At 60.5% G+C, this 25838-nt stretch overlaps 1 protein-coding gene across 3 annotated transcripts in view; it reads right to left on the bottom strand.

Moving 5' to 3' along the window:
- Positions 1-20670: 20670 nt before the first annotated feature.
- The window catches only part of FAM120B (family with sequence similarity 120B), a 30924-nt gene continuing 25756 nt past the window's right edge, over positions 20671-25838 (bottom strand). For all 3 annotated transcript variants that reach the window (XM_006105899.3, XM_023746793.1, XM_023746794.1), the window contains 2 exons: positions 24159-24207; positions 20671-21361 (listed from right to left, as the gene is read on the bottom strand). In XM_006105899.3, the coding sequence (XP_006105961.1) occupies positions 21349-21361; positions 24159-24207 (62 nt within the window). In that variant the 3' untranslated portion in view covers positions 20671-21348. The remainder of the gene's footprint in view (positions 21362-24158; positions 24208-25838) is intronic.

Genomic DNA, 25838 nt, shown 5'->3' with positions numbered 1-25838 from the left:
CTCTGACTCCAGTTACTGGGCGGCTTTTCCAGATGGTTCCATCGTAATTGCTCACCTGAAAAAGCACCCTTTTAGCACCTGGACAGATTTGAGGGACAACTTCCTTTGACAGCTTTCGGTCCTGGTTACGCTGAGACCCTCAGGTCAGTGATGCTCCTGCCAGGACACAGCTCACTCTGGGTTCACACACTGAGGTGGAATGCTGTGTAGTTGTTCTTAGCAGAAATACTTCTCTGGGTCCGCTGGACAGGCTGCCTGCCCCCCACCCCCACCCCCCGTGACCTGCAGGTGCCACTGGGCCTCCGTGTTTCCCGCTCTGACTTGCAGGCAGGGAAGTGGGCCTGTGAGACTGACTGCGAGCCTGCCTGGGAGGGTGGGGCCGTCTAGTAGGAGGTGGTCTTCATCCCCACAGTGTCCCAGCTGATTGGTGCCTGCCTTTTGCACCTTGCGTCCAGGGGAGCGGCCGACCCCTGGTGGAAGGTGGGTCCCCTGTATTCCGCAGAGCCCTCGTCCTAAACCGATTCTGGGCCACCCCAGGTGCACCTCCCTACCCGGGGCTGGGACCTGAACACGCCCATGGCAAACCATCCAATGCCTGGATGGTGGGCAAACACTCGGAAACTCCCAGCTCCTCTGCAGACAAGTCCCTCGGAAACAGCCCTGGGAGCGGGTGAGGGGTGGGTCATAGGGCTCTTGGCACAGGTAAGGGGCTGGTTAGGTGGCCTGTGTGGGGCAGGAGCCTGGCGTCCACACAGTGCCTGTCGCTGGGGCCACACCAGCCTCAGATCCTCCCACTGCGGGGGGAAGGGGGTGTGCACTCAAGAGACCCTGCCTCTGGGGAGGAGCTATAAGGCCTGCAGAGCCCGGGACAGCCCTGCCACTCGCCTGCCAGCTGCCAGCCATTCCGTCTCCATTCAGAAAAAGCCCCTGTGTCCATGGACAATGGAGACTGGGGAACCGGAAGCTGGGAGCACTGGGGGTCCAGAACCTCACCCTCGGTTCTGCTGGACGGGCCTGAAGGGTTTGGCTGCCAACACCTGGGGCGAGGTCTCTCTCGGGCGGGGAGCTCACGCATGTGTGCATTTGGGAGGTGACAGGATACGTCCAACAAAGGGAGAGGCTACAGTCAGCATCTCTGTCCTGGAGGCCCTTCCCAGGCATCTTCCCAGGACGCCCACCTGGTCTTAGTGGCTCCTTGGGACTTGTCATCTTGGAAAGTATTTTTCTATAAATGGGAAACATCTCCATTCAGAAAAGGACCTGGGGTGTGGCTTCTGCCCACAGAGCTGCGCTGGAACGCACAGGCCACCTGGCGTGTGACTGCACCGCGTTGCCCTCCCGTAGCCCCAGGGCCTGCACCTTCTCTGCACCCAGACACTGCTGGGAGCCCCCTGCCTCGGACTTGGCTGGGGTCGCTTGGAAACCAACTCCTTCCACGTGGAGGGTGCGTGCCTCTCTCCTGGAGGTCACCAGGGGGCAGTGTCAGCCTGGCCGGCGGTGGGAAGGAGGCCTGTCGCTGGCCAAGGTCCTGGTGCCTGGCTTGGCTGAGCTGTGCGAGCCCTGCGCCGCTCCAGGTCTCAGCTGGTGCTGACACCAGGGGAAGGGACTAGCCGGCAGCCATCTACTGCGGGAGGTAAGAATGTAAGTGGCGGCCCCGGGTGTGGGGGCGGGGAGATGGAGAGAGAAGGGAGGCCGGAGGGGCTGGTCGTGGTTTCAGGAGACAAAAATCAAAACAGAATTTCTTAGGAAACAGGGAAACCCAAGGGTTCCAGGGATCTGACCGGTGGCGAACTGAGATTAAGACAGAATTCCACTGGCCTCTCTCTCATTTTCCTTGGTTTTCTGCTACCAGCAAGTCCTTTCATTTCTTGTACTTTGGTAAATTCCCTTCCAAAGAGCCTGGGTGAGGGTTTTGCGTGGGTGCTGGTGGGAGGAGGACCCCAAGGTCAGGAGCACAAGTCGGACTTGTAATTAACGAGACGCCTTCGGTTCCGGAGGATGTGGCCCAGCCCTTCCACCTGCCAGTGACAAGGGCTAAATGTGTTGTCCTCGGCCTGGGCCGGGGAGGAGCCTGCAACCAAGGTACGTGCCCTTGACTGGAATCGAACCCGGGACACTTTGGTCCACAGGCTGATGTTCTATCCACTGAGGCAAACCGGCCAGGGCTGTACCACAGCTTTTTTATGCTCTCATCTACTGATGGGCACTGGGAATGCTTCCATATCTTGGCCGTTGTAAGTAAAGCTGCAATGAACATAGGGCTGAATATATTCTTTCGAATCAGTGTTTCGGTTTTCTTCAGATATATGCCCAGAAGTGGAATTGCTGGGACAAATGGCAGTTCCACTTTTAATATTTTGAGGCAACTCCGTACTGTTTTCCACAGCGGCTGCACCCGTCTGCCTTCCCACCAGCAGTGAGCGACGGCTCCCTTTCCTCCACATCCTCGCCAGCACTTGTTTATTGATGGTAGCCACTCTGACAGGTATGAGGTGGAATCTCATTGTGGTTATAACTTGCGTTTCTGATGATCAGTGATGTTGAGCACCTTTTCATATGTATTGGCATCTGTATGTCCTCTTTGGAGAAGTGTCCATTCAGGTCTTCTGACCATTTTTTTAAAATATTTTTTTATTGATTTCAGAGAGGAAAGGAGAGGGAGAGATAGAAACATCAACGATGAGAGAGAATCATTGATTGGCTGCCTCCTACACGCCCCCTACTGGGGATCAAGCCCGCAACCCAGGCACATGCCCTTGACAGAAATCAAACCTGGGACCCTTTAGTCCGCAGGCCAACGCTCTATTCTCTGAGCCAAACCAGCTAGGGCCTGGCCATTTTTTAATTAGGTTGTTTTGGGGTTTGTTTTTTATGGATGTTGAATTGTATGACTTTTTAATAAATTTTGGACATTAACCTCTTATCAGATATATCATTGGCAATGGAAGGTTTTCTTTAATTTTCTCCTTAATGGACTTTATCATTTATTGTTTTAATTTTAGAAATCTACATTCAATAACTCCTCTTCCATTAGTGCACGATTCCAAAAGAACCAACTAACCTTCTTAAAATCCTTTGGTTGTAGGTCCAGTCTAGTGACCAACTGAATGGAAAGTATTAGCTGGAAGCGTGATTTGAGTTGGTAAGAAAGCAGGTTGTTTGGCAGAATATCTCCCTTAAAACCAGCCATGTGGACATCCGTAGGTACACCTGACCGTCTTCTAATTGGTGAGTAATAATGGCGTTGGGGTAGGGCCGTGGTCGGCAAACTGCGGCTCGAGAGCCACATGCGTCTCTTTGGCCCCTTGAGTGTGGCCAAGAAGTTTCAATTGCACTGTACGTGCGCACCCACACGTGGTGTTTTGTGGAAGAGCCACACTCAAGGGGCTGCAGTTTGCCAACCACTGGTAGGGGATGGGGCAGGGGTAGGAGGAGGAGCTGGTTTGCTGACTGTGTTCAAAGATAGTCAGGTAGTAGCTGGGCCAAAATAGCCGTCAGAATCACCTGGGTTTGCCCAGGCTGCCCCGCCCTCCAGAGGCGCCCACCACCCACCCCACCCTGTCTGCCTGGGAACTGATTTCTCCTTCAAACCCTGGCTTAGGGATGCCTCTGCCTGAACCCCCACCCCCACATGCACACCTGCCCATTCTTCCCCTCTCTCCTCTCTGGCCCCCCTCCCCCTCCCTGGCCCCCCATTCCCTCCTTGTCCCTCCCCCTTCCCTCCTTTTCCCCCTTCCCCCTTCCCTGCCCTCCTCCCCCTCCCCCTCCCCAGCCCCTTCCCCAACCCCTTCCTCTGTCCTATCACCCAACCCCTTCCCCCCTTCCCTGTCCCCCTCCCCCTCCCTGCACCCTCCCTGCACCCTCCTCCCTGCTCCCCCTCCCCCTCCCTTCCCCTCCCTCTCCCCTCCCTGCACCCTCCCTGCACCCTCCTCCCTGCTCCCCCAGACCAGGCCTCTCTGGCTCAGGTGCTCTGCAGAGAGTGACTCTGCTTAAGTCAACCTCCCGTCATGACCATGTGTCCTGCCCTTCCTCCCCTTCTTTCTGGGGTTGATTCTTTCCCACAACTTTCTTGTCCCAGACTCTCCTTTTTTCTTTCTTTTTTAAAATATGTTTTTATTGATGTCAGAGGAAGGCAGAGGGAGAGAAAGAGAAACATCAATGATGAGAGAATCATTGATCGGCTACCTCCTGCACGTCCCACCCGTGATGGAGTCCGCAACCCAGGCCTGTGCCCTGACCAGGAATCCAACCCTGACCTCCTGGTTCATAGGTCGACGCTCAACCTGAGCCGTGATGGCTGGGCTGGACTCTCCTTTTTTCAAAACAACCAGCATGTTATAGAAATGGATCATACATTTGGGATTAGCTTTTTCTGTCAGTGGAATTCTCTGTAGGGTCATCTCGCTCCAGGGAGAAGAATCAGGCTCCACCTGTGGAGGAAGGACGCAGAGTCTGGACGGGCTGTGACATCACTGTGGTAGGTGTGTCCAAACTTGATCTATAAGACACGGCCCACGAGCCACCTAACATCCGTCCTCTGGTGACTCCTGTCGGGCGCTGTGGGTGGCGTGTGATGCCCTAGGGCTCGGCCACCTGTCGGCGGTGGCCCGTGGGCCCGTTACTGAGCGGCTCTGTGAAATGTCAAAGGGACACGCGTGGCCCCACGGCCGACCCCGGGGACACCTCCTGCCTACACAGCCGGACACGCAGAACGTCCTCGCAGGGAGGAGCCAGGGGCCGTGTCCACGAGGTCACGTGCCTCCCTCACGTCTGGGGCAGAAGGCGTGGAAGCTTGTCATGAACTGCCCGGTGCTTCCTCGGGCTGGCGGTCTCGCCTGCCCACCTACGTCTGTGGGAATTCATGCTCCGTGCGCATGGGCGGTTCTGATCCCGGCCGCGTGGGTCTGCCGGGTGCCCCTTACGGTGTCCACCCCTTGTGCGGCTGCTGGATTCTCCGGGAGGCTCACCCTCCATGGAGGTCCCCCGTCTGAGACGGAGGCTGGGGGCTGGAGGACAACAACCTGACAGATGCTTGGCCCGGCACGTGCACCCCGGGTCCACTGAGCGTGGCCTGCTGGCTCGCTGAACCCACTCTGCGTCTCTCACCATCATGTTCCCTGCGAGGCTTGGAAGGGTGTACGCGACCATCGACCCGTTCGGGCTGTGCTGGTTCCTCGCGTCGCTACCTGTTCCCTGTGAGCCTTTGGCTCCACTTCTGCGCCAGCGGCTCAGCTCTGTCCTTCTCCTGTTCCTGCTCCTGCAGAGCAGCTGGCTGGTCCAGCCCCAGGGGCCTCTGCCTCTCAGCCAAGGGCTGACTCACAGGCTGTCAGCCCTTGACCAGGAGCGGCTGTGGGAGGCCCTGGGCACTGCAGGGGCCCCACATGGTCCCCTGGTCGGCCCGGCATCACCTGAAGAGGGGCTGGCTGGGCCATGCCTGTCTCTCTCTGCCTTCTACACGGAGACAGAGAGAGGGAGGGAGAGAGAGACAGAGACAGAGACAGAGAGACAGAGAGAGAGACGAGAGAGGGAGACAGAGAGAGAGGGAGACAGAGAGAGAGAGGGAGAGAGAGGAAGAGAGATAGAGAGAGACAGAGAGAGACAGAGAGAAAGACAGAGAGAGGGAGACAGAGAGAGACCCACCACAGGGGGAGGTGGAAGCAGAGGCCTAGGAAGGACGAGTTGGGGAGCCGTTGCTGGAGGGACGCCCCAGCCTCGGGGCTCAGTCCGCAGCCGCCTGAGAGAGTGTGGCTCCCACATTCGCGCTGAGGAAACTGGCTCAGGGACATTCGGGACCTCGCCTGGGTTGGCTCAGCTTGTCTGACTCCCAGCGTCAGCACCTCCTGGTTCCTGCAGCAGCTGTGGGAAATGTGGAAGGAAAGAGGGGGCTCAAACGCCACACGCTGGCCAAGGGCAGTCTGCCCAGGACAGGGCCAGGCCCCTCAGCTGTGGGAGTGGCTGTGCACCCGAATCCATTAGAAGTCGAGCGGCAAATGCGAAAGGGGATAGAGCCCCCCTTTGGAGGGAGGGAGAAGGCAGCTCGCAGGACCAGCACCGGCGTCTGTGCTGATTAAATCCTCCGTGGGGCCTGGGGGAGGCGGTGGCAGTCGCTGGGGCGGGAGACCCTCCCTGAGGTCCACGGAGGCCGGCCGGCAGGGAGGAGGCAGAGGTGGTGACTCAGAACGGCTTCGTGGGGGCTCAGCGCCTTCCTGGGGGAGCCCCCACCCAGGGCCCCTCGTGCTTGGAGCCTGGGAGTCATCCGTGTAAGGGCAGGAGAGGCGTGAGGCAGGGCCTGTGGGCGCCGCCCAGAGCAGGACTGTAACCAGAGCCCTGCTGTCCCAGCGAAAAGCCGATGGCAGAGCCGAGGAAGCGTGAACAGGAACACACGTCAAGCCCCTCCTGTCCGTTTTCTTGTTTTATTCTGAACACAGTCCTGGAGGTGTCAACCAGCTGTCGCCATGGCCCCACCCAGCTCGGGGTCCTCCCTCCCGGCGGCTGCTCCGCTGTCACCTGGGGCCAGGCAGGTGCTGGCTCAGAGCTCTCCCTGACCCAGCCCAGCCCAGCCCCTGGAGTGGCCGTGAGCCCCTCCCAGAAGGGAGGATGGGAGTGAACAGTCGCTGGACTAACAGCGTCGTGGTCGGCAAGTCGCCTTTGACAAAAGGGAGATGCGGCCCCAGGTGCTCGTCCACCTCTGAGCTGTCCCCCCGGCAGGAGCCCCAGAACAGGCCCGACTGTGGGCAAACACAGGGTTTGGGGCGTCCGAGGTCGAGTGCAGAAGCCCACACCCACTTGCACCAGTTCAAGCAGAAAAGGGTCTAATACGGGGACGGGCATGTGGCCAGAGGAGCTGGCTCTGGGCTGAGCTCCCAGAAACCACCGGCCCTCAGCGTCCGGAGGGTCTGAGAGTCACCCCCGATTGTGGCTGCGGGACACACAGCCGCTCCACAGACAGGGCGCCCCCTGGGGGAGGTGGGGGACCAGGGGGCACTGGCTGGTGTTTGCATTTAGTGACCAAATACAGACCTTGCAGAAGGACATGAGACAGTTCAGGGGCGTTTAGCACCTCCACACGGGCGTGCAGCCACCTGTTTCCCAAACGTAACCCTCACTCCCCAGATCTCCTGACAACAGATGAGTTTTTAAAAATTTATTGGATTTAGAGAGAGAGGACCGAGGGAGAGAGAAACATCAGCTGTGGTCCCACTTTCGCGTGCATTCATTGGCTGCTTCCTGCACCAGCCCTGACGGGGACCAAGCCAGTGACTTCGGTGCCCGGTTAACGCCCAACCACAGTGGCCAGGGCCCAAGGGCGTGGACATCCATTTTCACCCAAATCGTAGCAACCTTTGCAGAACCGACGTGACATTCTCTTCACTTTTTTAAACGAGGAGAGTGTGAGGGTCGTAATTTCTCGAGCCTCTTCAGAGGGACGGGGAGTCTCACAGGGTCAACAAATGGGGAGAAGGGGCCTCAGGAGGCGGCTCGGGGGAGAACTCCGGGGTGAACGCCAGGGTCAGCCACCGTTCACGGGCTCTGCTGGTCCTGCCTCCACCGCTGTCACCCCCCAGGGACACTGAGGACCAGAGGGGGCAGGCGCTTGTCCGAGACCACACAGCTGGTGCCGCCCGGGCCCAGACTCCCTCCATGAAGAGCCGGTGATGGGGTCAAAGGCCCAGCGCAGCCCAAGGCCGTCCAGTCAGAGCCCAGGGTCCTCCCTGGACCTGTTCGGCTGGTGGCGTGGGGGTGGGTCCCCCAACTCTTGCCCAAACCTGGGGCCTGACTGGTCGGGAGCAGCCGGTGTTTGCTCAGAGCTGGGCAGACATCGCTGTGGGCAGGCTGGCCACCCATCCGCCTCCTCGGCGCCTTCCAGGGGTCCCGGCACCCCAGGCCGGCTCCTTGGGGCTAGTCAGGGTCTCCCTGCGGGAGGAGCGCGGAGGTGAGGACAGGAAGGAGGAATGGCTCCCTGTTCACAGCACAGCCCTCCCAGAAGGAGGAGGGAACCGGAGAGCCTGGGACCGGGAAACGGGATCGGGGACTGTCACCTGCGGAGGCCACCTGCTGGAGTCTGGCTCACTGGGCACAGGCACCAAAGGCCCGGCCGCCTGGCAGCTGCTGGGGAGGGTGTGTGTGAGGAGGGGCTGGTGTGGAGGGAGGACAGCTGTGCACTGCTCACGGCCACTCGGCGGCCCCTCTGCTGACAGAGTCAGCCCTGCGACCGACCGGGGCCCAGGGCGGCATCTCCACGCTCATTAATCCTCCCTTCATCTCTGCACGAACGGGTACTGAACACCTACTGTGAGCCCAGTCTGCTGGACGGGCCAGTGCATCCTGGCTCCGGGTTGGGGCTGTGGGATGGGGCCCAGGCTCAGCCACAGGCAGGGCCTCCCCTGCACCTCACGCGCTCGGAGAAGACTGCCCACGGCACCAAGGACCCCAAGCCGGAGTCAGGCTGAGAGAGCCGGCCAGGAACCAGCGAGCTTGTGCGTCCTTTTCATGGTGGCGGATTTTGAATAAAGTTGTCTGGTGTTAGAAGAACTTCCTGTTGACAACTCTCACTCCTTTGTGGCCAATGCCAGCGGCCACTGGGCCTGAGCTTGTAGACAGAAGCCATGTTGTTCCCAAAACAACTTTCACGGGTCTGAGCCAGGGCACAGGGAGACGCCACCACCTGCAACCCACGTGTCCTGGGAACCAGCGAGAACCAGCTGCTCCGCGATCACTAACTGGTTCACCGAGGCTGCCCTGGCCGGTGGCACAGTGGTTAGAGCGCTGGCCCGCACACTGAAGGGTCAAGGGTTTGATTCCAGTTAAGGGCATCGATGTCTCTCTCACATTGACGGTCTCTCTCTCCCTCTCTCCTACCTCCTACCTCCATTCCACTCACTAAAAATCAATGGAAAAATATATCCTGGGGTGAGGATTGACCAAACAAACAGAAACACTAACTGAGGTTAACAGACACCACTCATCAGATGTTGTCTGAATGGACGGAGCACCTGGCGTGGAGCCGTGGGGACAGAGCCCCCCCCCCCCCCCCCGGGCCCGCGGGGCCACAGCGCAAGGGCCAGGAGACACTTTTCAGTTTACACAAAGCAGCTGCAGGACAGTCCAGGGACACGGGTGAGGGCGCGAGGCCTGCGTTTGTCTGGGGGGCCCCTCCCCACGCCGCCTGCTCCTCTTTATGCTTCAAGTTCCGCTCCTCCTGGAGAAGTGGTGCCGGGACCTCTGACCTCCAGGACCCGCTCTCTGCTCTGCCCGCTCTGCCCGGCTGGGGCTGTGTTCCCAGGAGGCGTGGGTCCTGGGCCTGCAGACCTGACCACAGGGGACAGCAGGGTTCGAGGCCTCAAGCCAAAGACTGTGGAGGAAGGACCCCCTGGAACACAAGCCCCACAGCCTCTGAGGGCAGGAAGGTGTCACCTGGAGGTGGCTGGCGGCCTCCTTCTGAAAGTTCAAACTCACCCACCTTCACTGGTGGTGCCCCCAACCCAGCCATCCACACCTGGGCCTTGCCCCCCAGCGTGTGAATTCCTGCCCTGGGGTGACAGAGGGCAGGCGGGATGGGAGGGCCTGGGCCCTTTGATCTCAGACTCTCTGGGGTCCTTTGTGGCTGAGGGAAGAGGAAGGTGAGAAGCCCCATTTCTCAGCCAAGTGTTGATGGCTCAGCTCATTGAGCCCCAGCTGCAGAGGGGCAGCTGGACCAGCCTGCAGGGCACCTGGGAGCACGGGGAGGGCAGGACAGATGGCCTCTGGAGGGCCGCTGCCCAGCCCCAGCCGAGGGGAGGGGAGGGGCCGGAAGGCCACTGGGCGGTCGGGGCTCTATGGACCCTGTAGGTGAGTCGGCTGAACTAGGCCTGGGAGGTGACAGACAGGACGTGGGCCTGGGAGTCCGCTTGCCTCCTAGGATTGAAAATAAATTATTCACCATTGAAAAGGGGTCCCTTCCTCTCAGAGGTGACCCTGGAGGAGCTTCCCTGGGCTTTGCGAGGTCCCTCGGTGCTGCCTCAGCTCCGCCCACACCCTGGTTCTTCCTCTCCCAGCCAGAGGGGGACAAGGGGGGGTGGGTGAGATGCGGTGTCTGTCCCTGTCCAGATGGTGGTCCGACAAGGCCATTGGTCACCGGGGCTGAGTGTCTCCTTCAGCCCGAGGCTGTGAGGCAGGAAAGCCGCTCACGGGCCTGAGCAACCAGCTCCCCTGAAGCATCTTCAGGGGGCCTGGCAGCCAGCGTTCAGGCGCCTCATCGGCAGACCCGCTCCCTGGCCCGGCCCCAGGTCTGACGGTCCTGCCTCAGGTCCCAGCAGTGAGGTGGCCCGTCCCCAGCGCAGAGGGAAGAGAGCAGGTCCATGTCCACCCCCCTCACCCCCCCCCCCCCCCCCGGCACTGGCACGCAGCAGGCTCTCGGGAAATGCCTGCAGACGGCCAGGCCCACGAGCTTTCGCACACGACTTATCTGACGCACAAAACGCGTGTCCAGCAGGTCAAGACTTGTGCGTCCGGGTGGAGAGGGGCTGTGGGAGGCCGACCACGGGCCGGGCATCGAGGAAGCCGCCGAGGGGCTGGGAGAGGTCCGCGCTGGGCCTGGTTTAGACGCTGCGTCCGCCCCATCTGTTCTCGGAGCCAACACCAGCCTCCGATCACTGGCCTGCCCCCGGGGGAGGGGTGTGTGCGTGTGAGTGTGCTTGTGTCTGCGTGTGTCCCTGTCACGCTGGGTGGGTGGGGACTTCGGGGCCACATGCCCCAGAGGCGGTGCTTGGTGACTGAACTTTGTGCCGAGCCCACCTCCCCATCGTTGTGGCACCGTCGTGGCTGCCCGTGGATTTTGCTGGTGACACTGCACACGTGGGTCATTATTTAAAATCCCTTCTGGTTGGGAGAGGTGGTCTCTTTGCTAGCTTGGCTTTTTCTATTTTGTAAAAAACATGGCCAGACTTCTGGGTGCTGCCTCAGAGACCGGACACAGGCGAACACACATGCAGAACGCACAGAGCTGCGTGGATGCTGCACCACGTAAACGATGTTCTTAAAATGTGACGAAGTGGCCTGGACACCAAGGCAGGGCCCTGTGTCGGCTGGACAGTGCCCGCTGTTTCTAGTTCCTTTAAACCCAGAAGTCTCACTGCTGACAGTTTTAACAGCGGCCATCGCTCCCTGTGATGTCTGAAAGTGCCTTAATTTGGATTTATTTTCTCTGCAGGCTTTGGAGACCCTCCTCTGCACCTTCCTGGAGACCCCGTCTCCAAGGCCAGAGGGCGCTCGTCGGCAGGGCTGGGGCTGCCTGCATCTGAGGCTGGGCTCTGAGTATGGGCACAGGCGTCTCTATTGTCTGTACTTGGGGAAGTGGGGATGGGCGGAGGGCTTGGCCTGCGTCCGGCCGGGAGGGACACAGGATGGCAGCCCCTGGGCATCCGCTCCCCCAGGGCCCCCAGACCTTCCAGAACACGCTCCTCCGGCCAGGAGCTCCCGGGGCCCACCTCCCTCAGGAGCATTTGGCTCCATCTCCTCGCAAGGGCAGCTTCACCGTGGCTCCACCCACCGGAGGCGAGGACCCCAACTTCCTGTCCTCCCTCCAGGAGCCCCTCTCCTGTGACCCCATCCACCCGAGCCACCTCGGGCCACCTCCCCACCCTGCACCGTCACCGGCCAGGTCTCAGCCACACCTCAGAGCCTTGCTCTGTGCCTGGCATTGGGGGGTCTGGGCGGGAGGCTGGGGCTCATCAGGGAGTCCTGCTGTTCGTTCAGAGACTGAGTGAGGCCATGATGTGCCTGGGTCAGAGCTCCCAGCCCGAGCCTTCTGACCCCCACGCTGCCCCTGTGGCCGGTGCATTAGTGTCCTAGTCCCAGGAGTGGCCCTGGTGGCTCAGGGAGGCCTTGGGCTCCGTGGCTCTCGGGCGTCACCATGAATGCGGATTTCTGTGATGCAATGAGAGACGTTACAGCAGGAGGCAGATGCCTGTCACTCACCCAGCCCTGCACACGCGTTTATTAAGTACCGACTGTGTGTCAGGTGTTATGCATGTTGTACCGTGCACTGCTTTCCTTAGAAAATAATGGTCATTTCTTTGGCTGTGGGGACGTTGTGGCTCTTGCGTCCCAGCTTGCCCGGACGTTGGCCTCAGGTCCCGCCCCTCCTGTCTGTGGCTCACACAGTTGGGGGCAGCCCTCCTGCTGATGAACTCATGCACATTTCATAGATTAAATTGTGCAGCGACCTGCCAGCTTCTCATCATTGCTCGCCATTTGGTGCAAAGATTTGTATGTATTTAATAGTTTTATATGTTTAATAGCTATTTGGCTAAGAAGCTTAGCATAATAAACACAGCCAGCCACAGCCTGTGCGCTGGGGATAGTGGCAGCTCCCCCCCCCCCCCCCCCCGCAGCCTCTGGACACGCCCGTGGCTGCCACCCTCCCCCGCCTCTGATTCCTGGCAGGGGGTGGATGACCAGAAGCCGGGCAATGGGACTCCTCAGTGTTTCTATGCCAACTCGTTCACTTTTGCAAAAGCATGAAAAAAAGGAGGCAAGTCCACAACAGACTCACCAGTTGGTATGTGGCCCCACCAACCTCATGCCATGACCCCAGGTCCCAGGGCGGCTCCAGGGCGGCTGAGCCCTGCCCTCCGCTCAGCAGGAGACGCCTGTCCAAGAGCTCCTGTCTGTCTGTCTTTTTCCCTTGCATCATGTGGGACAAGTGTTCTCTCTCCGTCTGCATCCAGAGGCCCTGGCACCCCCAAAGGACACACATCCTGGGGCTGCTCTCAGGCCCAAACTCTCGCCATGTCTCCCCTGCCTCCTGCCATGGACACGCGCCTCCACGTGGCCCCACTCAGAGCCCCAGCCCGAGGCCCAGAGGGAAGTCAGAGAGGCCTCCTCTCTGCTCCCTGCAGAGGCTCCCACCAGCTGGGCAAGTTCACACTCACGCCCCTTCTCTGGCCCTTGGGGCTTTGGGTGAGCACAGCTGGGCTGCTGCAGCCGTGCTGTGACCCTGAGGAGAGAGCACCCCTTCTCCTGGGGTCAGTGAGCTCAAAGGCTCCCTGAGCTCCCGGCCTCATGTGACCGAGCCTTCTTCCCTAAGTCCTCACCGACGATATTTCCCCCATTGATTTTTGAAGAGAGAGAGAGTGGAAGGAACAGAGGGAGGGAGGGAGGGGAGGAGAGAGAGGGCACAACAGGGAGGCTCTAAGATTGGCTGGTTTTCACAGCCACGCAGCCAGGCCCAGTGCAGGTGACGAGGGGTGAAGGCCGCAGTGACCTGGGTGCTGGGGACGCAGACCCTCCGGGCTGGGCATCCTGCCCCCACTGACTTCCAGTGATTGGCAACGGCTTTGCTGAGGTTCCCACAGTAACGGCCCCAACTGCTGCCTGGAACCCAGTCTTTTTGTCGCTGGAGGCACTGTGGTCCCCACTCCTGGTGGCCGTAGCTGACCTTTCTCAGCGGCCCAAGGCCAGCCCGGCTGGACAGCAGCTGTCTCGGGCAGCGGACCACCCTTCCTCTGTGTGCGCAGACCTGTGATCCCCTTCATCCTGGAGCAGGCACCGAGGGGTGCCCCAGCTCCACCCCCGATGTCCTGGGGCCACTTCAAAGCAGAGATGATGGCCGTCCCCACCGGTCCCTCCCTGCCCCCTCCCAGGCGGGGAGTCCGGGTGTGGGTGACTCCAGTGCCGCAGGACAACGAAACAGACCTCCACTCTCAATGGCTGTACAGACTGAGGCCGGGCACACTTCCTGCTCCAGGGCGTCGGCAAGGCTGTGGGCCGGGACCAGTGGGGCGGACGGGTGGGCATGGAGTCTCCTCAGTGGGAAACTGATGTGTGATGCCGCCCCGGCTCCCAGAACCAGAACCAGAGCTGCTACCTGGGGGCGCGGGGGGCCGGCTGCTGGAGACGAGCCTGGCGGGCCGTCGTCTGCCAGTGGAAGGTCACCGGTGACACGTCCCCAAACAGGAACCTGCAGGGGGCTCACTTCCCTCTCACGTGACTGCCTGCCTTCGAGGGCTGGAGGGGCTCAGGTGCCGACAGGAAGACACCCACACGCTGCCTGGAGGGTGCCTACTCGGGAGGTGCCCCAGGTAGGGAGGCAGGGAGCAAGGGCCCACTGCCTTGCGTGCATGTGGGGAGCCTCCTAGGTGGGCGTTGGCCTCTGGGGATTTGAGGCTGGTGTGGGCTCGGAGCCTGTGCAGGGTTTAGGTCCTGGTGCCCGAAGGTGGCTGGGCAGGAACTGGGCTTGGGCTGGGCCTCGGTGAGAACACGAGGGCAGAGACTGTGGAGCTGGGTTTGCCCAGAAGCCACCAGGCCAGGAACAGGCTCCTGCGGGGGGAGGGGAGGGAGCTGGGGTCATAGGGGGGGCGGGGACCTGAGGACCACAGAGCAGCGGCTGACATTGGGCTGGGTCCCCAGTGGCGGAGAAAAGTTGGGGGGTGGGCAGTGTTGGCAGGAACAGACCTCCTGAATCAGGGCCCAAATGATCCCCCCACATATGTGCACACGTGTGCACACACACTCACACACGCATATGTGTGCGCACGTACATATGTGTACATGCACACCCGAATGCACGTGTGTACACTGGTACATGCACACACACAGGTCGGGCAGCCAGTATCATGCGCCTTCCGCTCTCTGGGCTGTCACTGGGCTGAGGTGCCGAGCACCATCAATGAGCCCTTGAGGTGGCAGCCGAGCGCCATCAGCCACATGCCCTGGGTTCTCGGAACCTGGTCCTGGGCCCCAGCACCAGCAGCTTCTCAGAACCTGTTAACATGCAGGTTCTCGGGCCCAGATGGTCCTGAGGCCTGGGTGGGCCCAGGTCTGTGGTTCTGTGCATAGTCTGGGACCCACTGACTTGGTGTTGAGGGTTTAAGTTCAATCCTAAAAAACTGCTCAAGGACATGAGGCCAAAGGGGCCTGAGCCAGCAGTCAGGGAGGCGCTCGATCGACCTCACACCTGCCCTGTCCCAGGCAAGAGACCCAGACATCTTGTGAGAGGGAAGCCAGTGGCCATGGGATGGATCCCACAGTCTCTGCCTCAGGCCAGGGGGCGGGACAAGACCCCTCCTCCCTGGAGGTTCAGGTACATCTCTGCTCCTCATTCACAAAGAAGGTGGAGGAGCCATCCTGGTCCCTGTGACCCAAGACAGGCAGTGAGGACACTGAGGAAGGGCATCAGAACTGGGGGGGGGGGGCACTCCGGCTGCAGCAGAGGATGGGTGCCTGGCCTTGTCCCCTCCGTCCTCTGCTCAGGACAAACGGAGCTGGTGGGTGACGGGCACCCCATGTCCCCTCTGCCATTGCCTCCCTCCAAACTGCAGGGACTCCTGCAGAAAGGGATGTCACGGTGGCCCTGAGGGCTAATGCTCTGCCTGAGCTGAGGGATGTAGGATGGGGCGGCCGGCTGAGCAGTGGCCCCCGTGCCTGCCTGGGGAAGCTCCAAAGGCCGCTCCCGCTCGATAACGTGTGCGAGTGGGCGAGCCCGGGCTCCTGGGGGCGGGGAGAGGGGGTCGTCCTCGGCGGTGCTGGGGGAGGTAAAGTTAACATTCAAACACGCGCACACACAGGCTCCGAGACCCAGATACCACGACACTGCAATTTCAGTGTCGACCATTTCCCAAAACTGTGCTAAATCCACTCAATTTACTAGTCACACTTTCTCACCACGTGAAGGTCGCCCTTGGCCGATGGGACTCGCTTGTGCCTGTTGTCGCCGCTCGGGTATCACATGGTGGCGTCCCATGAAGTGCGATGTTGGGCGAGGATGGGGCCCCGCCAAGTCGGCGGTGCTGCTGTGTGCCCAGCTGTGGCCGAGAAGTTGCGCCCGGCCCCCCCTCCTCCCGCCCCACCTGCCCAGCTCTCCCTGTAGCTGCGTCCTGCAAGGTCCTGCCTGGGATGCCTCGCAGACAGCCTGCTCCCATCACACAGCCTGGGGTCTGGCTCCCACAGAGCCCGGCTGCTGAGCTCCACATTCTGCTTCCGTTTCTCACAATCCTGCAGGTGCTGCTTGAGGCTGGTGGTCCCGACACAGAACCATCCACAATGATCCCCCAGCTCATCCTCCCCTGGTGGACGCTTTCCTTTCTCCAGACTCATCACATGGCCAGAGCCCCAGGGAGGTGAAGGCGTAGGCGGCTGAGACGAGCAGGGACGCCTGCGTGCTCCCGTGAGGCTGGCCGCCAGGGCAGAGACATTGGCGCAGCATGACCCACGTCACCAGGAGCACCTCAAAAGCAGAGCGTGGTGTTCCCCGTCGCCCAGGGCTCGTCAGAACCTACAGGGACGAGCAGATGGCTTTCTCCTGGCTCTAGGAAGTGGTGATTGATATCCACAGCCATGTCACCTTTGCTGGAAAAAATCAGCCACGGAACATAATCCCAGGCACACGCCGCTGGGCTCTGCTCGAACAGTTTCTCTAGATTTGCACGTGGTTTTCATGCGTCGGGCTCATCGGGGGCTGTCTTGTCCCTGGTCTCTGCTGGCTTCCTGAGCTACCCGGCGCTTTCTGTGGGAGCGGCTGGGACCCTGTGGGAAGGAAGTGAAGTCACCTCCGCGCTTTACCTGAGTAACTAGGAGACGCGACTCACACAGGCTGATGGGAATTAGGAAATAAATGAGATATGAGGTTGAGATACTGAGTCTAAAAGCAGGAGTTTTGCTTTTGGTAAAATTCCATGTTTGACTTGCTCTTAAATCCACTTGGTGCCCAGCACATGTTGGTTAATGTGGAGCTGTTTGAAGGCCAGACTTTAATTTTACTGAAATAACACTACTTCACGCTCATAAGCCTCTGCCACTTGCCAGGTAGCTCAGCACCCAGGAGGCCCTCTGCCTCCTCTGGGGACGGCGGGGGCACCAGACTCCCTTCAGGTTTTCAGGGCCGGACGGACATGGGGCTCCTGGGGGCCTGGGAGGAAGATGGACCCAGACCAGGGCCCAGGCCTGGCCATCATACCCAGCAGCTCCTCAAACTGCGGGGCGGAGGGGGGGCAGAGATCTCCAGGCTGCAGGCATGTCCTGGCCCGGTGGGGCCTTCCTAGGGCAGAGACTCAGCCCTCAGACACCAGCCTGGAATTCTGGAAGGTTCCCCTGGAGTCCCAGGGCCAGGCAGAAACAAGCCCCCACCCTGTGCTCTGATTTGACCCAGGAACCCCCACGGTACCTGCTCAGGGGCTGCAGGGAGGGGAGCGGAGGAGGGGGGAGAGGGGGAGGTGGAGGAAAACTCATCCCCACACCTGCCCCAGCCCCACCCCTTCCCCAACCCTCACCCCCCAGCCCCCGCCCCCTCCCCCACCCCACGGCCGCCCTCCCCCAGCCCATTCCAGAGCACAGATAAAAGTGAAACCTGAGTAGGGAATGTTTGTGGTGCCACCGCCAATCAAGGGCTCTGTCGCCACGGTAACAGGGACACTTCATCAGCTCAGCAGCAGATGGTCAGTGAGCAACAGGCAGCATATGCTCCGTGAGCCCTGACACGGGCACAGATGGAGGGTGGGCAGCTCGCGGGGGACCTGCCGTTCCCCGTGCCTCCCAGTGCTGCCCCGGCTGGAGGTTAGCGGCTGCTCAGCGCCCGCGATGGCCCAGGGCGCAGGGCTCGGCTGGACGCGCGACAAAGCCAGCCCAGGCTCTGAGGGCGTTTCCCCAGACCCTACCGCCCGGGAGAAACCAAACCCCCCAGTGGGACGAGCCCCATCTCCTCAGGCGTCCGGGTGGGGGTGGGGCAGAGGCGCAGACTCAGGTCCTCTCTGAGGCTGCAGCCTCCTCATTTGTAAATATTCTCTGAATCCTGTGAGGCCCCTTGAAATGGGCTTGAACATCCGCACCCCCCAGGCCGTCCTGGGCTTAGGGCGCAGGCAGGACCCCGTCACCCCAGCATCACAGCAGCTGCCTGTGCCGAGCTTTTGCGAGGCCCCAGATCTGCCGCCGCCTCAGGCTGTTGCCACAGCCGCCAGGGCAGGGCTGGTCCGCCCCCAGGCCCAGTGGGCAGCCTCCCCGAGGCCGGGCCTCCAGGTCACTTTCCCCTGGATAATCCAGCAAACGGGTGGTGCCCTGCAGGGTGGCCCTGGGAGCCGCTCCGGGTGAGCTGGGTGGGCACCTGCCCACAGCCCGTCCTCCTGGCTGGGCCAACAGGGCTGTCCATGCTGCTGGGGCCTCAGACTCTGCCTCCAAGTCAAACACCACAGTAGTGACCAGTCGAGGCTCCATGTCCTTCCCATAACACCTGGGGTAGAAGCACAGGGATCCAGTAAATGAGGTCACGGACGGCCCGCCTGCCTGAGGTGCCCGTGAGCAGGTGAGCAGCGCTCACAGCGAGACCTGAAGCCTCTCATGAGCAATGCCGCCCCACGCCTGGGACTTGCTCCCACCAAACCGTCCCCACAAGTCACTTCGTCCAACTCAGCGGTGACCCGGCCCTGACTCCAGCGCAGGCCTCGGTGTTCCTGACACGCCGGCACACGGCAGCTGCTCAATGAATGTGGACGAGCGAGCGGTGAGGGCAGAGGGCGTCTGGGAAAACCAAGCCTCAGGAGTTAGAAGACCGGGGAGACCTGTGTGGCCTCACTAATGAAGAACGACACGAACGAGAAGTCGCCACCAAGAAAGGGTTTTGTGCCGAGCGGCTGATGGAGTGGCGTGGGCCCCGGCAGGACTGCTCTGCCGCAATGCTCCCGGCCCAGTGCACGCGCCTGTTCCCACGGGGAGTCCTCGCCGTCCCCAGGCTGCGAGGGATGTGGATGAAGGACCTCCCTGTGCACTGGGCTCGCCCGGGAGGAGAGGAGTGTGTGCTGAGTGCTGCTGGTCCATCATGTCGGACGAGGGTGCGGCCAGCCTGCAGGGCCGTTCCTGCCTGGCTCTGCTCTGAGCTTCACAAGGGTCCGAGTTCAGGAGACGGAGCCCCGAGAAGAGCTGGCTCAGCCTTCCCCACGGCAGTGGACACAGCCGGCTGGTCGCGCTCAGGCCCCAGAGTTCAACTGCCACCAAACAAAACCACATGCAGCAGGTCCCAGGGGCAGCCGGCTTCCAGGAGGACTCAGCGGGGCGCAGACCGGCACTCCCCAAGAGCTGCCGCTTACCAAGGGCAGTGCAGGGTGCTCCTTCCACGGAGGCCCTGCTTGGTGGTCAGCTCGGCCCAGGACACAGCGGGGAGGGCCCCCGACCCAGGCACACGGGACATGAAGGCCCTGCTCTTCCCACCAACAAGCTGTGGGTCAGAGCTGACATTTCACCACACATGGCACACACACACTCACATGGCACACACACGGCACACACACAGGCCACACACATGGCATTCACACACACACACTCACATGGCAGAGATATATACACATGGCACACGCACACACATGGCACACACGCACACGCGCACACTCACACGGCACACACACACGGCACAGGCTCTCTGCCTGCGGGGTCTCTCTTCCTCTGTGACAGTCGGGAAACGACTTGCTTTCCTTCCTGATGTGGCAGGTGCTGAAAGAGCTTGAAACTTTAAACCCAAACAGCTAAGATGAGAACCATGAGCGTGTAGCCCTCGGTTCTGAGCCGAGACCAGGGAGGCTCTGAGAGGCAGTCGGCTCTGACACGGCACCTTCTCTTCCCTCAAGGACACACCCCGAGTCGTTCTGGCTGCAGAGACCCAAGCAGCAGACAGGGCAGCAGTCCCCCAGAACCAGCCCGCAGGAGCGGCTCCAAGTCGGCAGGCACGGCGCCTCCTGTGGGACTCCCTCCTGTGTGTGTGCTGTGTGTGTGCCACGTGTGTAATCATGGATCAGCTGCCTCCTGCACGGGCGCCACACGGAGGCTCTGTGGGTTCAAGGGAGGGGCGCCCCCAGTGGGACTCCCTTCCCTACAGGGAGACGGGCAGGAGGCTTCCGAGAGGGGCTGTGGTCGTGCCACAGGCAGGGTCTCCCAGCCTCCCTGCGCCCGCACCCCGTCATGCTGGCCCCCCCTCAGGCCACACGTGTCCCGTGAGACGGCCTGGACTTGACCCCGGCCGCGGCCAGCCTGCTGGGAGCCCCTGGGGCTGCGACAGCAACACACCTGTGCCATGACCCGCCTGCATTTCACTCACAGGACGTCTCGAGGGAACGCCGTGCTGAGGAAGCTGTAGGCATGAGGATCTGATGCGTGTTTGACATTAATATTAGAACAGTAGCAAATCGACAGAAATCACCACTATTTTCCTCTCAAGAGTGTACACATCTGGGAAACCCTACACGGAAGCAAACCCGCCAACTGGAGATGCCGCCAGAGGCACAGAGCGGGGGAGGGCGGCCCAGGCCCAGAGGTGACCCTGCTGACCTCACTGCCATCCACGTTCTTTTCGGGTCTAGAACGTGAGCGAATGGCCCAAACGAAAAACAGAAGCAACGAAGCCGGTCACACTTTCTCACTGGTAACAGCTGACTGTTTATATTTGGCAACGCACCAGACCTTCCTCACAGCACAGCCGGGAGACGCCAGACCCAGTCGGGCTGCTTGTGCCGGACAACGCAGGGGACACGTGGCCTCATGGGCCTTGTCGCCACGAGCAAGGTCTGGGCAAAACGGTGGCCACAACCAGGCATCTCCTTCCCCAGTGGAAACGCGACCCTTGTGACCAATGGCATTTCTTTTTATTTAAAAATATATTTTTATTGATTTCAGAGGGAGAGGGAGAAACATCAACAATGGAGAGAGAATCATGGATCAGCTGCCTCCTGCACGCCCCACAGTGGGGATTGAGCCTACAACCCGGGCATGTGCTCTTGACCGGAACCGAACCCAGGATTCTTCAGTCCACAGGCCGATGCTCTGTCCACTGAGCCAAACCAGCTAAGGCGACTCACAGCATTTCTGACAAATTTGAACAAGGAATCCAGCAGAGTGCTGTGTGTGCCCCAGTAAACCCGGACGAGGGCCCTTAGCCAGGGCCTGGGCCGCCTCTGAGATGAGCCACTGTGGAGCCGCAGCTCTAACCTCAGTGCGAGGAGCCCGAGGCCGCTGGCCGCTGGCGGGAGACACTCCTATCCTGGCCTGTGGCTGCAGGTTTCTCTCCAGGCTGGTCAGACCAGCAGCTGTAACGACTGCCCTGCAACCACCCCCGTGGCATCTCACACATACAACCACCCTCACCAAAGGCAGGCCGGGTGGGGTGAGGCTGTGGGGATGCCACGCGCCAGCAGGCCGTCCACCCGAGTTCCCGAGCTCCCCTCTGACCGCTGGCGGGAGAAGGAGCCGGAACAGCTCTGTCCCCGGTGCCGAGTGCTGGCGATGTGAGAACCTCGGTGCCCGATGGTCCATAAGCAGGATGTGTCCGCTCCCTGTCGCACGTCCAAGTCTGAGGGGATCGTCTCCAGCTGAGAGGGCCTGGGGTCCGGCAGAGGGTCAGTTGGACCACCTGCAACACAGGGATTCATGGTGGAGTGCCTGCACCTCAGCCAGCCTGGGGCAGGGAGGCCACACCTCCCCGCGGCCCGAGGGGCAAGTCCCCAAGGGAGGGGGGCGCCTGAGGAAGTGAGGGGACTGTCAGCTGCAGCTCCGACTGACATGGCCCAACTTCGGGTGGTGTAGGGGTGCACATGTAGGGGTGTGTGGCTATGTGTGTGTGTGTGGGGGGGGGTATGTGTTGTATGTGTAGCTGTGTGTGGGGGGGGGTATGTGTTGTGTGTGTAGCTGTGTGTGTGGAGGGGTGTGTAGCTGTGTGTGTGGTGGGGTGTGCACACAGCAGCTGACCTGTGGATGTGAACCGGAGGCTGGAGGTCTCCCAGGAGCACCCACTGCCTGACTGGCAGGAGCTGCAGTCTCCCGCCTTCAGATGCCCTTACCAAATGCCATGCTTCACGTGTCCAGCCGTGTTCACCTGGCCTGGCCTCACTCACCAGGTGCTCTCGGCTGTGGCACGTGGCCCAGTGCTCAGTGCCGCCCCGGCCTTGGGGACTCTCCCGCCCGTGTTTCCTGGGATGGTCTCTCCTCCTCCCTCTGCGACAGCGTGTGTCTGCGTGAGGGCAGCGCGCGCCCCTCTGCTCAGTCCTTCCTGCCACTTCGTTTCTGGTTCACTCACTGCCCCGCCTCCGTCTGAGGGGGTTTTCCTGGCTGCTGAGACCTGTCTTTGAACCCAAGTGAATCTTTCATTCCAGCACCACAACCTCTTTTTGGTTCTATTTCTGTGAAAAAGGCCACTGGAATTTTGACTGCTTTGGGTAGCATGGGCACTTTAACAATATTAATTCTTCCTACCATGTCGTCTTCCGTTTCTTTAATCAATGTTTTATAGTTTTCAGCATCAAGATCTTTCACCTCCTCAGTAACATTTACTTCTAAGTATTTTATTCTTTTGGATGCTATTGTAAATAGGATTGTTTTTCTTAGTTTCTTTTTTAAGAGTCTTTTGTTAGTGTATAGAAACGCAATTGGTATTTGTACGTTGGTTTTGTATCCTGCAACTTTACTGAATTCATTTAGTTGCTCTGACAGTTTTGGGGGGCGTCCTTAGGATTTTCTCTATGTGAGGTCATGTCATCTGCAAACAGAGATATTTCCTCTCCTTGCACTGTGAATGCCTTTTATTTATTTTACTGCCCAATTGCTCTGGTTAGAATTTCCAGAACAATGGCGACCGGGACTGGTGAGAGCTGGCACCCGTCTTACTCCTTGGAGGGAGTTTCCCACCTTTCCATGCTGAACATGACGCTAGCTGTGGCCTCTGCACATCACTTGCTTTATTTATTTATTTTCAGTCCTCACCTCCACTGGGGAGCGACCAAACACTGGAAATGAGTGCAGAGACCCCCCCCCCCCCGCCACCTCCCCTCGGCCGACAGCTACGCTTGCTGACGGCACAGACAGCTCCCTGACCCGCGAGACCTGAGCTGTTAGGAAGGAAGAGGATCATCCTGGGGCCGACCAACGTCTAGGGGACGAGAGCTTACTTCAAAGTTGTACAAATGAGCAGCAAAAAGACAACACTTTGAGGCAGCAGAAACAAAAGGAACAAAATGTTAGGACTTAGACAGAAAACACCCCTAAGAAAAATGAAAAGGGGGCATTTCCAAACCTGGGAAATCAGGTTGTAGGTCCTACCAGACGTGCCTGAAGAGCGGCCAGATCTGCTAACGTCCGTACAGAGGAGCCGCAGGAAGCGAGGCTACTTCACACGTCAGAAACACAAACGCATGACACCCCTGGAGACGGCGCCCACGTCCGGGAAATGCCAGGTGGGGGCTCAGGACAAGACAGGCCGGGGCTCCACGCCCTGAGCTGCCCGCGGGGCTCTTGCTTGGAGGAGGGCAGCCGGGGCGGGGGGTGGGGGGCCGTGCAGGAGCCCTTCTGGGAGCTGGGGGTCAGTCAGGCAGTCACCCCTCCCCCAGGTTTAGGCCACGGCTGCTGTGAAGGGCCTGGCTTTCAACTTCTAGTCGTTACCAAGGCTCCAGAGGTCACCGGGCTCAGCATGCCACCTCTGGGGCTTCCTGGAAAGCCTGTCAGCGAGGACTGCTTGGGACCCGGTTCCTTTTAAACGTCTTTAATGCTAAGAGCTCTCCGGTGCCCAACGACGAAGAGCAGCAGACACCCCGATCGGGCTCCTGACACTCACTGCGCCCTCCTCTCTAAGGGGGAACCCCCGCTGGAGGCCTGCAGCCTGGGCCGACCAGCCCGTCGGCACACGCCCGACAGCACACACTCCCAGGAGAGTGAAGGGAGGGCGCCCAGCAGACACCGCCGAGCCCACCCAGAGCGAACCCTCCCGCCAGGAAGGGAGGAAGCGAGGACCCAAGCAGACAGTCGGGGGCGTGACCTGTGAGGACTGTGGTCAGAATCTGAGAGAGGACACGGGAGGAGCGACACCTCTGAGCACCAGCCCCCAGGCCCCCGGGCCTGCGGAGGAGCTGGGCAGGATGCCCCCCCCCCCGCCCCGCCCCTGTGGGAAGCGAGGGCTGGACCCCGAGCCCTTCTCCTCCGCGCGGAGCAGCCATGGCTCCGATGACAAGGACGGTGCTGCTGGGGTTTCAAGTCCAGACTCGCCATCCGTTCTCACCAACCTTTTTCTAGAAACCAAGTTAGCTTAGGGAGGGGCCTGTCCGCAGACCTAACACCTGGCTCCCTTTCACGTCTGGCCCCTGGCGTGGTCTATGCTGTAGCTGTGTCTCACGTCGGTGTCTGGTGGACGGCGCACTCTGAGGACAGAAGGGGTGACTTACCCAGAGGAGGAGCCCCTTCTCCACGGGTCCGGCTCCTGCTGTCTGCTTCCTGCACAGACAGGAAACCGTAGTGAGAATGGAATCTGTCTAAGGTGCACACGGGAGAAACCACCATCTCTAAGCAGGCGCCAGGCAATGCGTGGGCGTCTGGGGCTCGGCTCGTCTCCCCTGGGCCCGCCTCCCACTGCACTTTCGCCCACACTGACTCCATGATGGTGATGGAGGCAGCCTCGCGTGGAAAGTGAGCGTCAACTCCCAACGCCAGGCACCCCCTGCCCGTGCCCCCCCTCGCCACATTGGAGCTTCCCAGGGAGATGTTCCTGCCAAGTCCAGGGAAGACAGCACGGAGCTCTTCCTACTGCAGGGCCCAGGTGCCCGTCCGGTGCGGCTGCCCACCTCTGCCTCCCCCCACACGGCAGCCACAGGTGATCGGCCCCACACTCAACAGTTCATGCTTTTCCCACACAATCTGCCAGGCTCCTGAGGTGATGGCGCCCCGGGGGGCCGGGGGTCTTTGTTGCTCAGGCCTCTCCAGAGTGTGAGGCTCTGGGCTGGGGCCTGGCCCCGCCCTTGTGATCCCAGGGGATCAGAGGCAGCTTTACAGCAGCCGCCTCCCTCAGAAGCACCCGGAGAAGGACAACCTGAAGAAATCACAAGCCAGTTGGTAGCTGCTGGCTGTGGAATTTCACACCTCACCCCTCACACCAGCAAGGAGGTTCAAAGGTCCTGGAGCTTTGATGCCCGCACCTCCCTGTCCCCTCCCTGCCCCCTCCCTGCCCTCTCCGCCCAGCAGAGCTTCCCAGGCAGGAGGAGCCCTGGGACTTCCCATGTGGCCAAAGGGAGACAAAACCCAGCAAAAAACGTGCTGGCCGAGTAAAGATGTAATTCAATCTTGGCGATTAAAACGGAACAACTGGATTACCCGACCTGAAAAACAATGTCCCGGCCACAATACGAGACTGTGTGCACACAACACGTTTCACACAGAAACACCGAACGTTAGAAAACATATGGGCACTGCCACATGCAGTGAGCAATGCAGCCCCTGTACGTGCCACCTGGGTGTCCGCTGGCACACTGCCTGCAGCCAGTCTCCCCGGGCCAGCACCCAGCCTCACGCTCGGCCAGGGAAGGACACGGGACAGAGCTGGCCCAGCTCCGCTGGAGTTGGACTCCTCGTGCCCAGCGGCAGGTGCCCAGGTCCTATGACACGCACACGGCACCCGCAGGAGGTTGGCACTGAACACAGTGGGAGCTAAGAGCGGGGGCTGAGGGAGTGTGGCAGGACAGACGGCTTTCCCCAGGTGAGGGTGCCGTGGGCAGGCGGGGTGCTCATGCATGGCCTCTGTGGGCGGGCAGTGATGGCCAGGGTGACCAGGCCAGCACCACGGTCAGGTTGTTTGCTTTACTGATTTTTTAAAACATAGCTTCATCCTGGCTATTTCGGTACAATTAACATTGTTTGCTTTTTAATAGAAAAAACTCTACTGAGCCCTCGCTGGTGTGGCTCAGTGGACAGAGCGTCGGCCTGCAGACTGAAGGGACTCAGGTTCGATTCCTGGTCAAGGGCACATGCCTTGGTTGCAGGCTCGATCCCCAGTAGGAGGCGTGCAGAAGGCAGCCGATCTATGATTCTCTCTCATCATTGATGTTTCTCTCTCTCCCTCTCTCTCTCCCCCT

Source organism: Myotis lucifugus, unplaced genomic scaffold (genome assembly GCF_000147115.1).
Source record: "Myotis lucifugus unplaced genomic scaffold, Myoluc2.0 scaffold_733, whole genome shotgun sequence".
Lineage (NCBI taxonomy): Eukaryota > Metazoa > Chordata > Mammalia > Chiroptera > Vespertilionidae > Myotis > Myotis lucifugus.
This window is presented reverse-complemented; position numbering and strand designations above follow the sequence as displayed.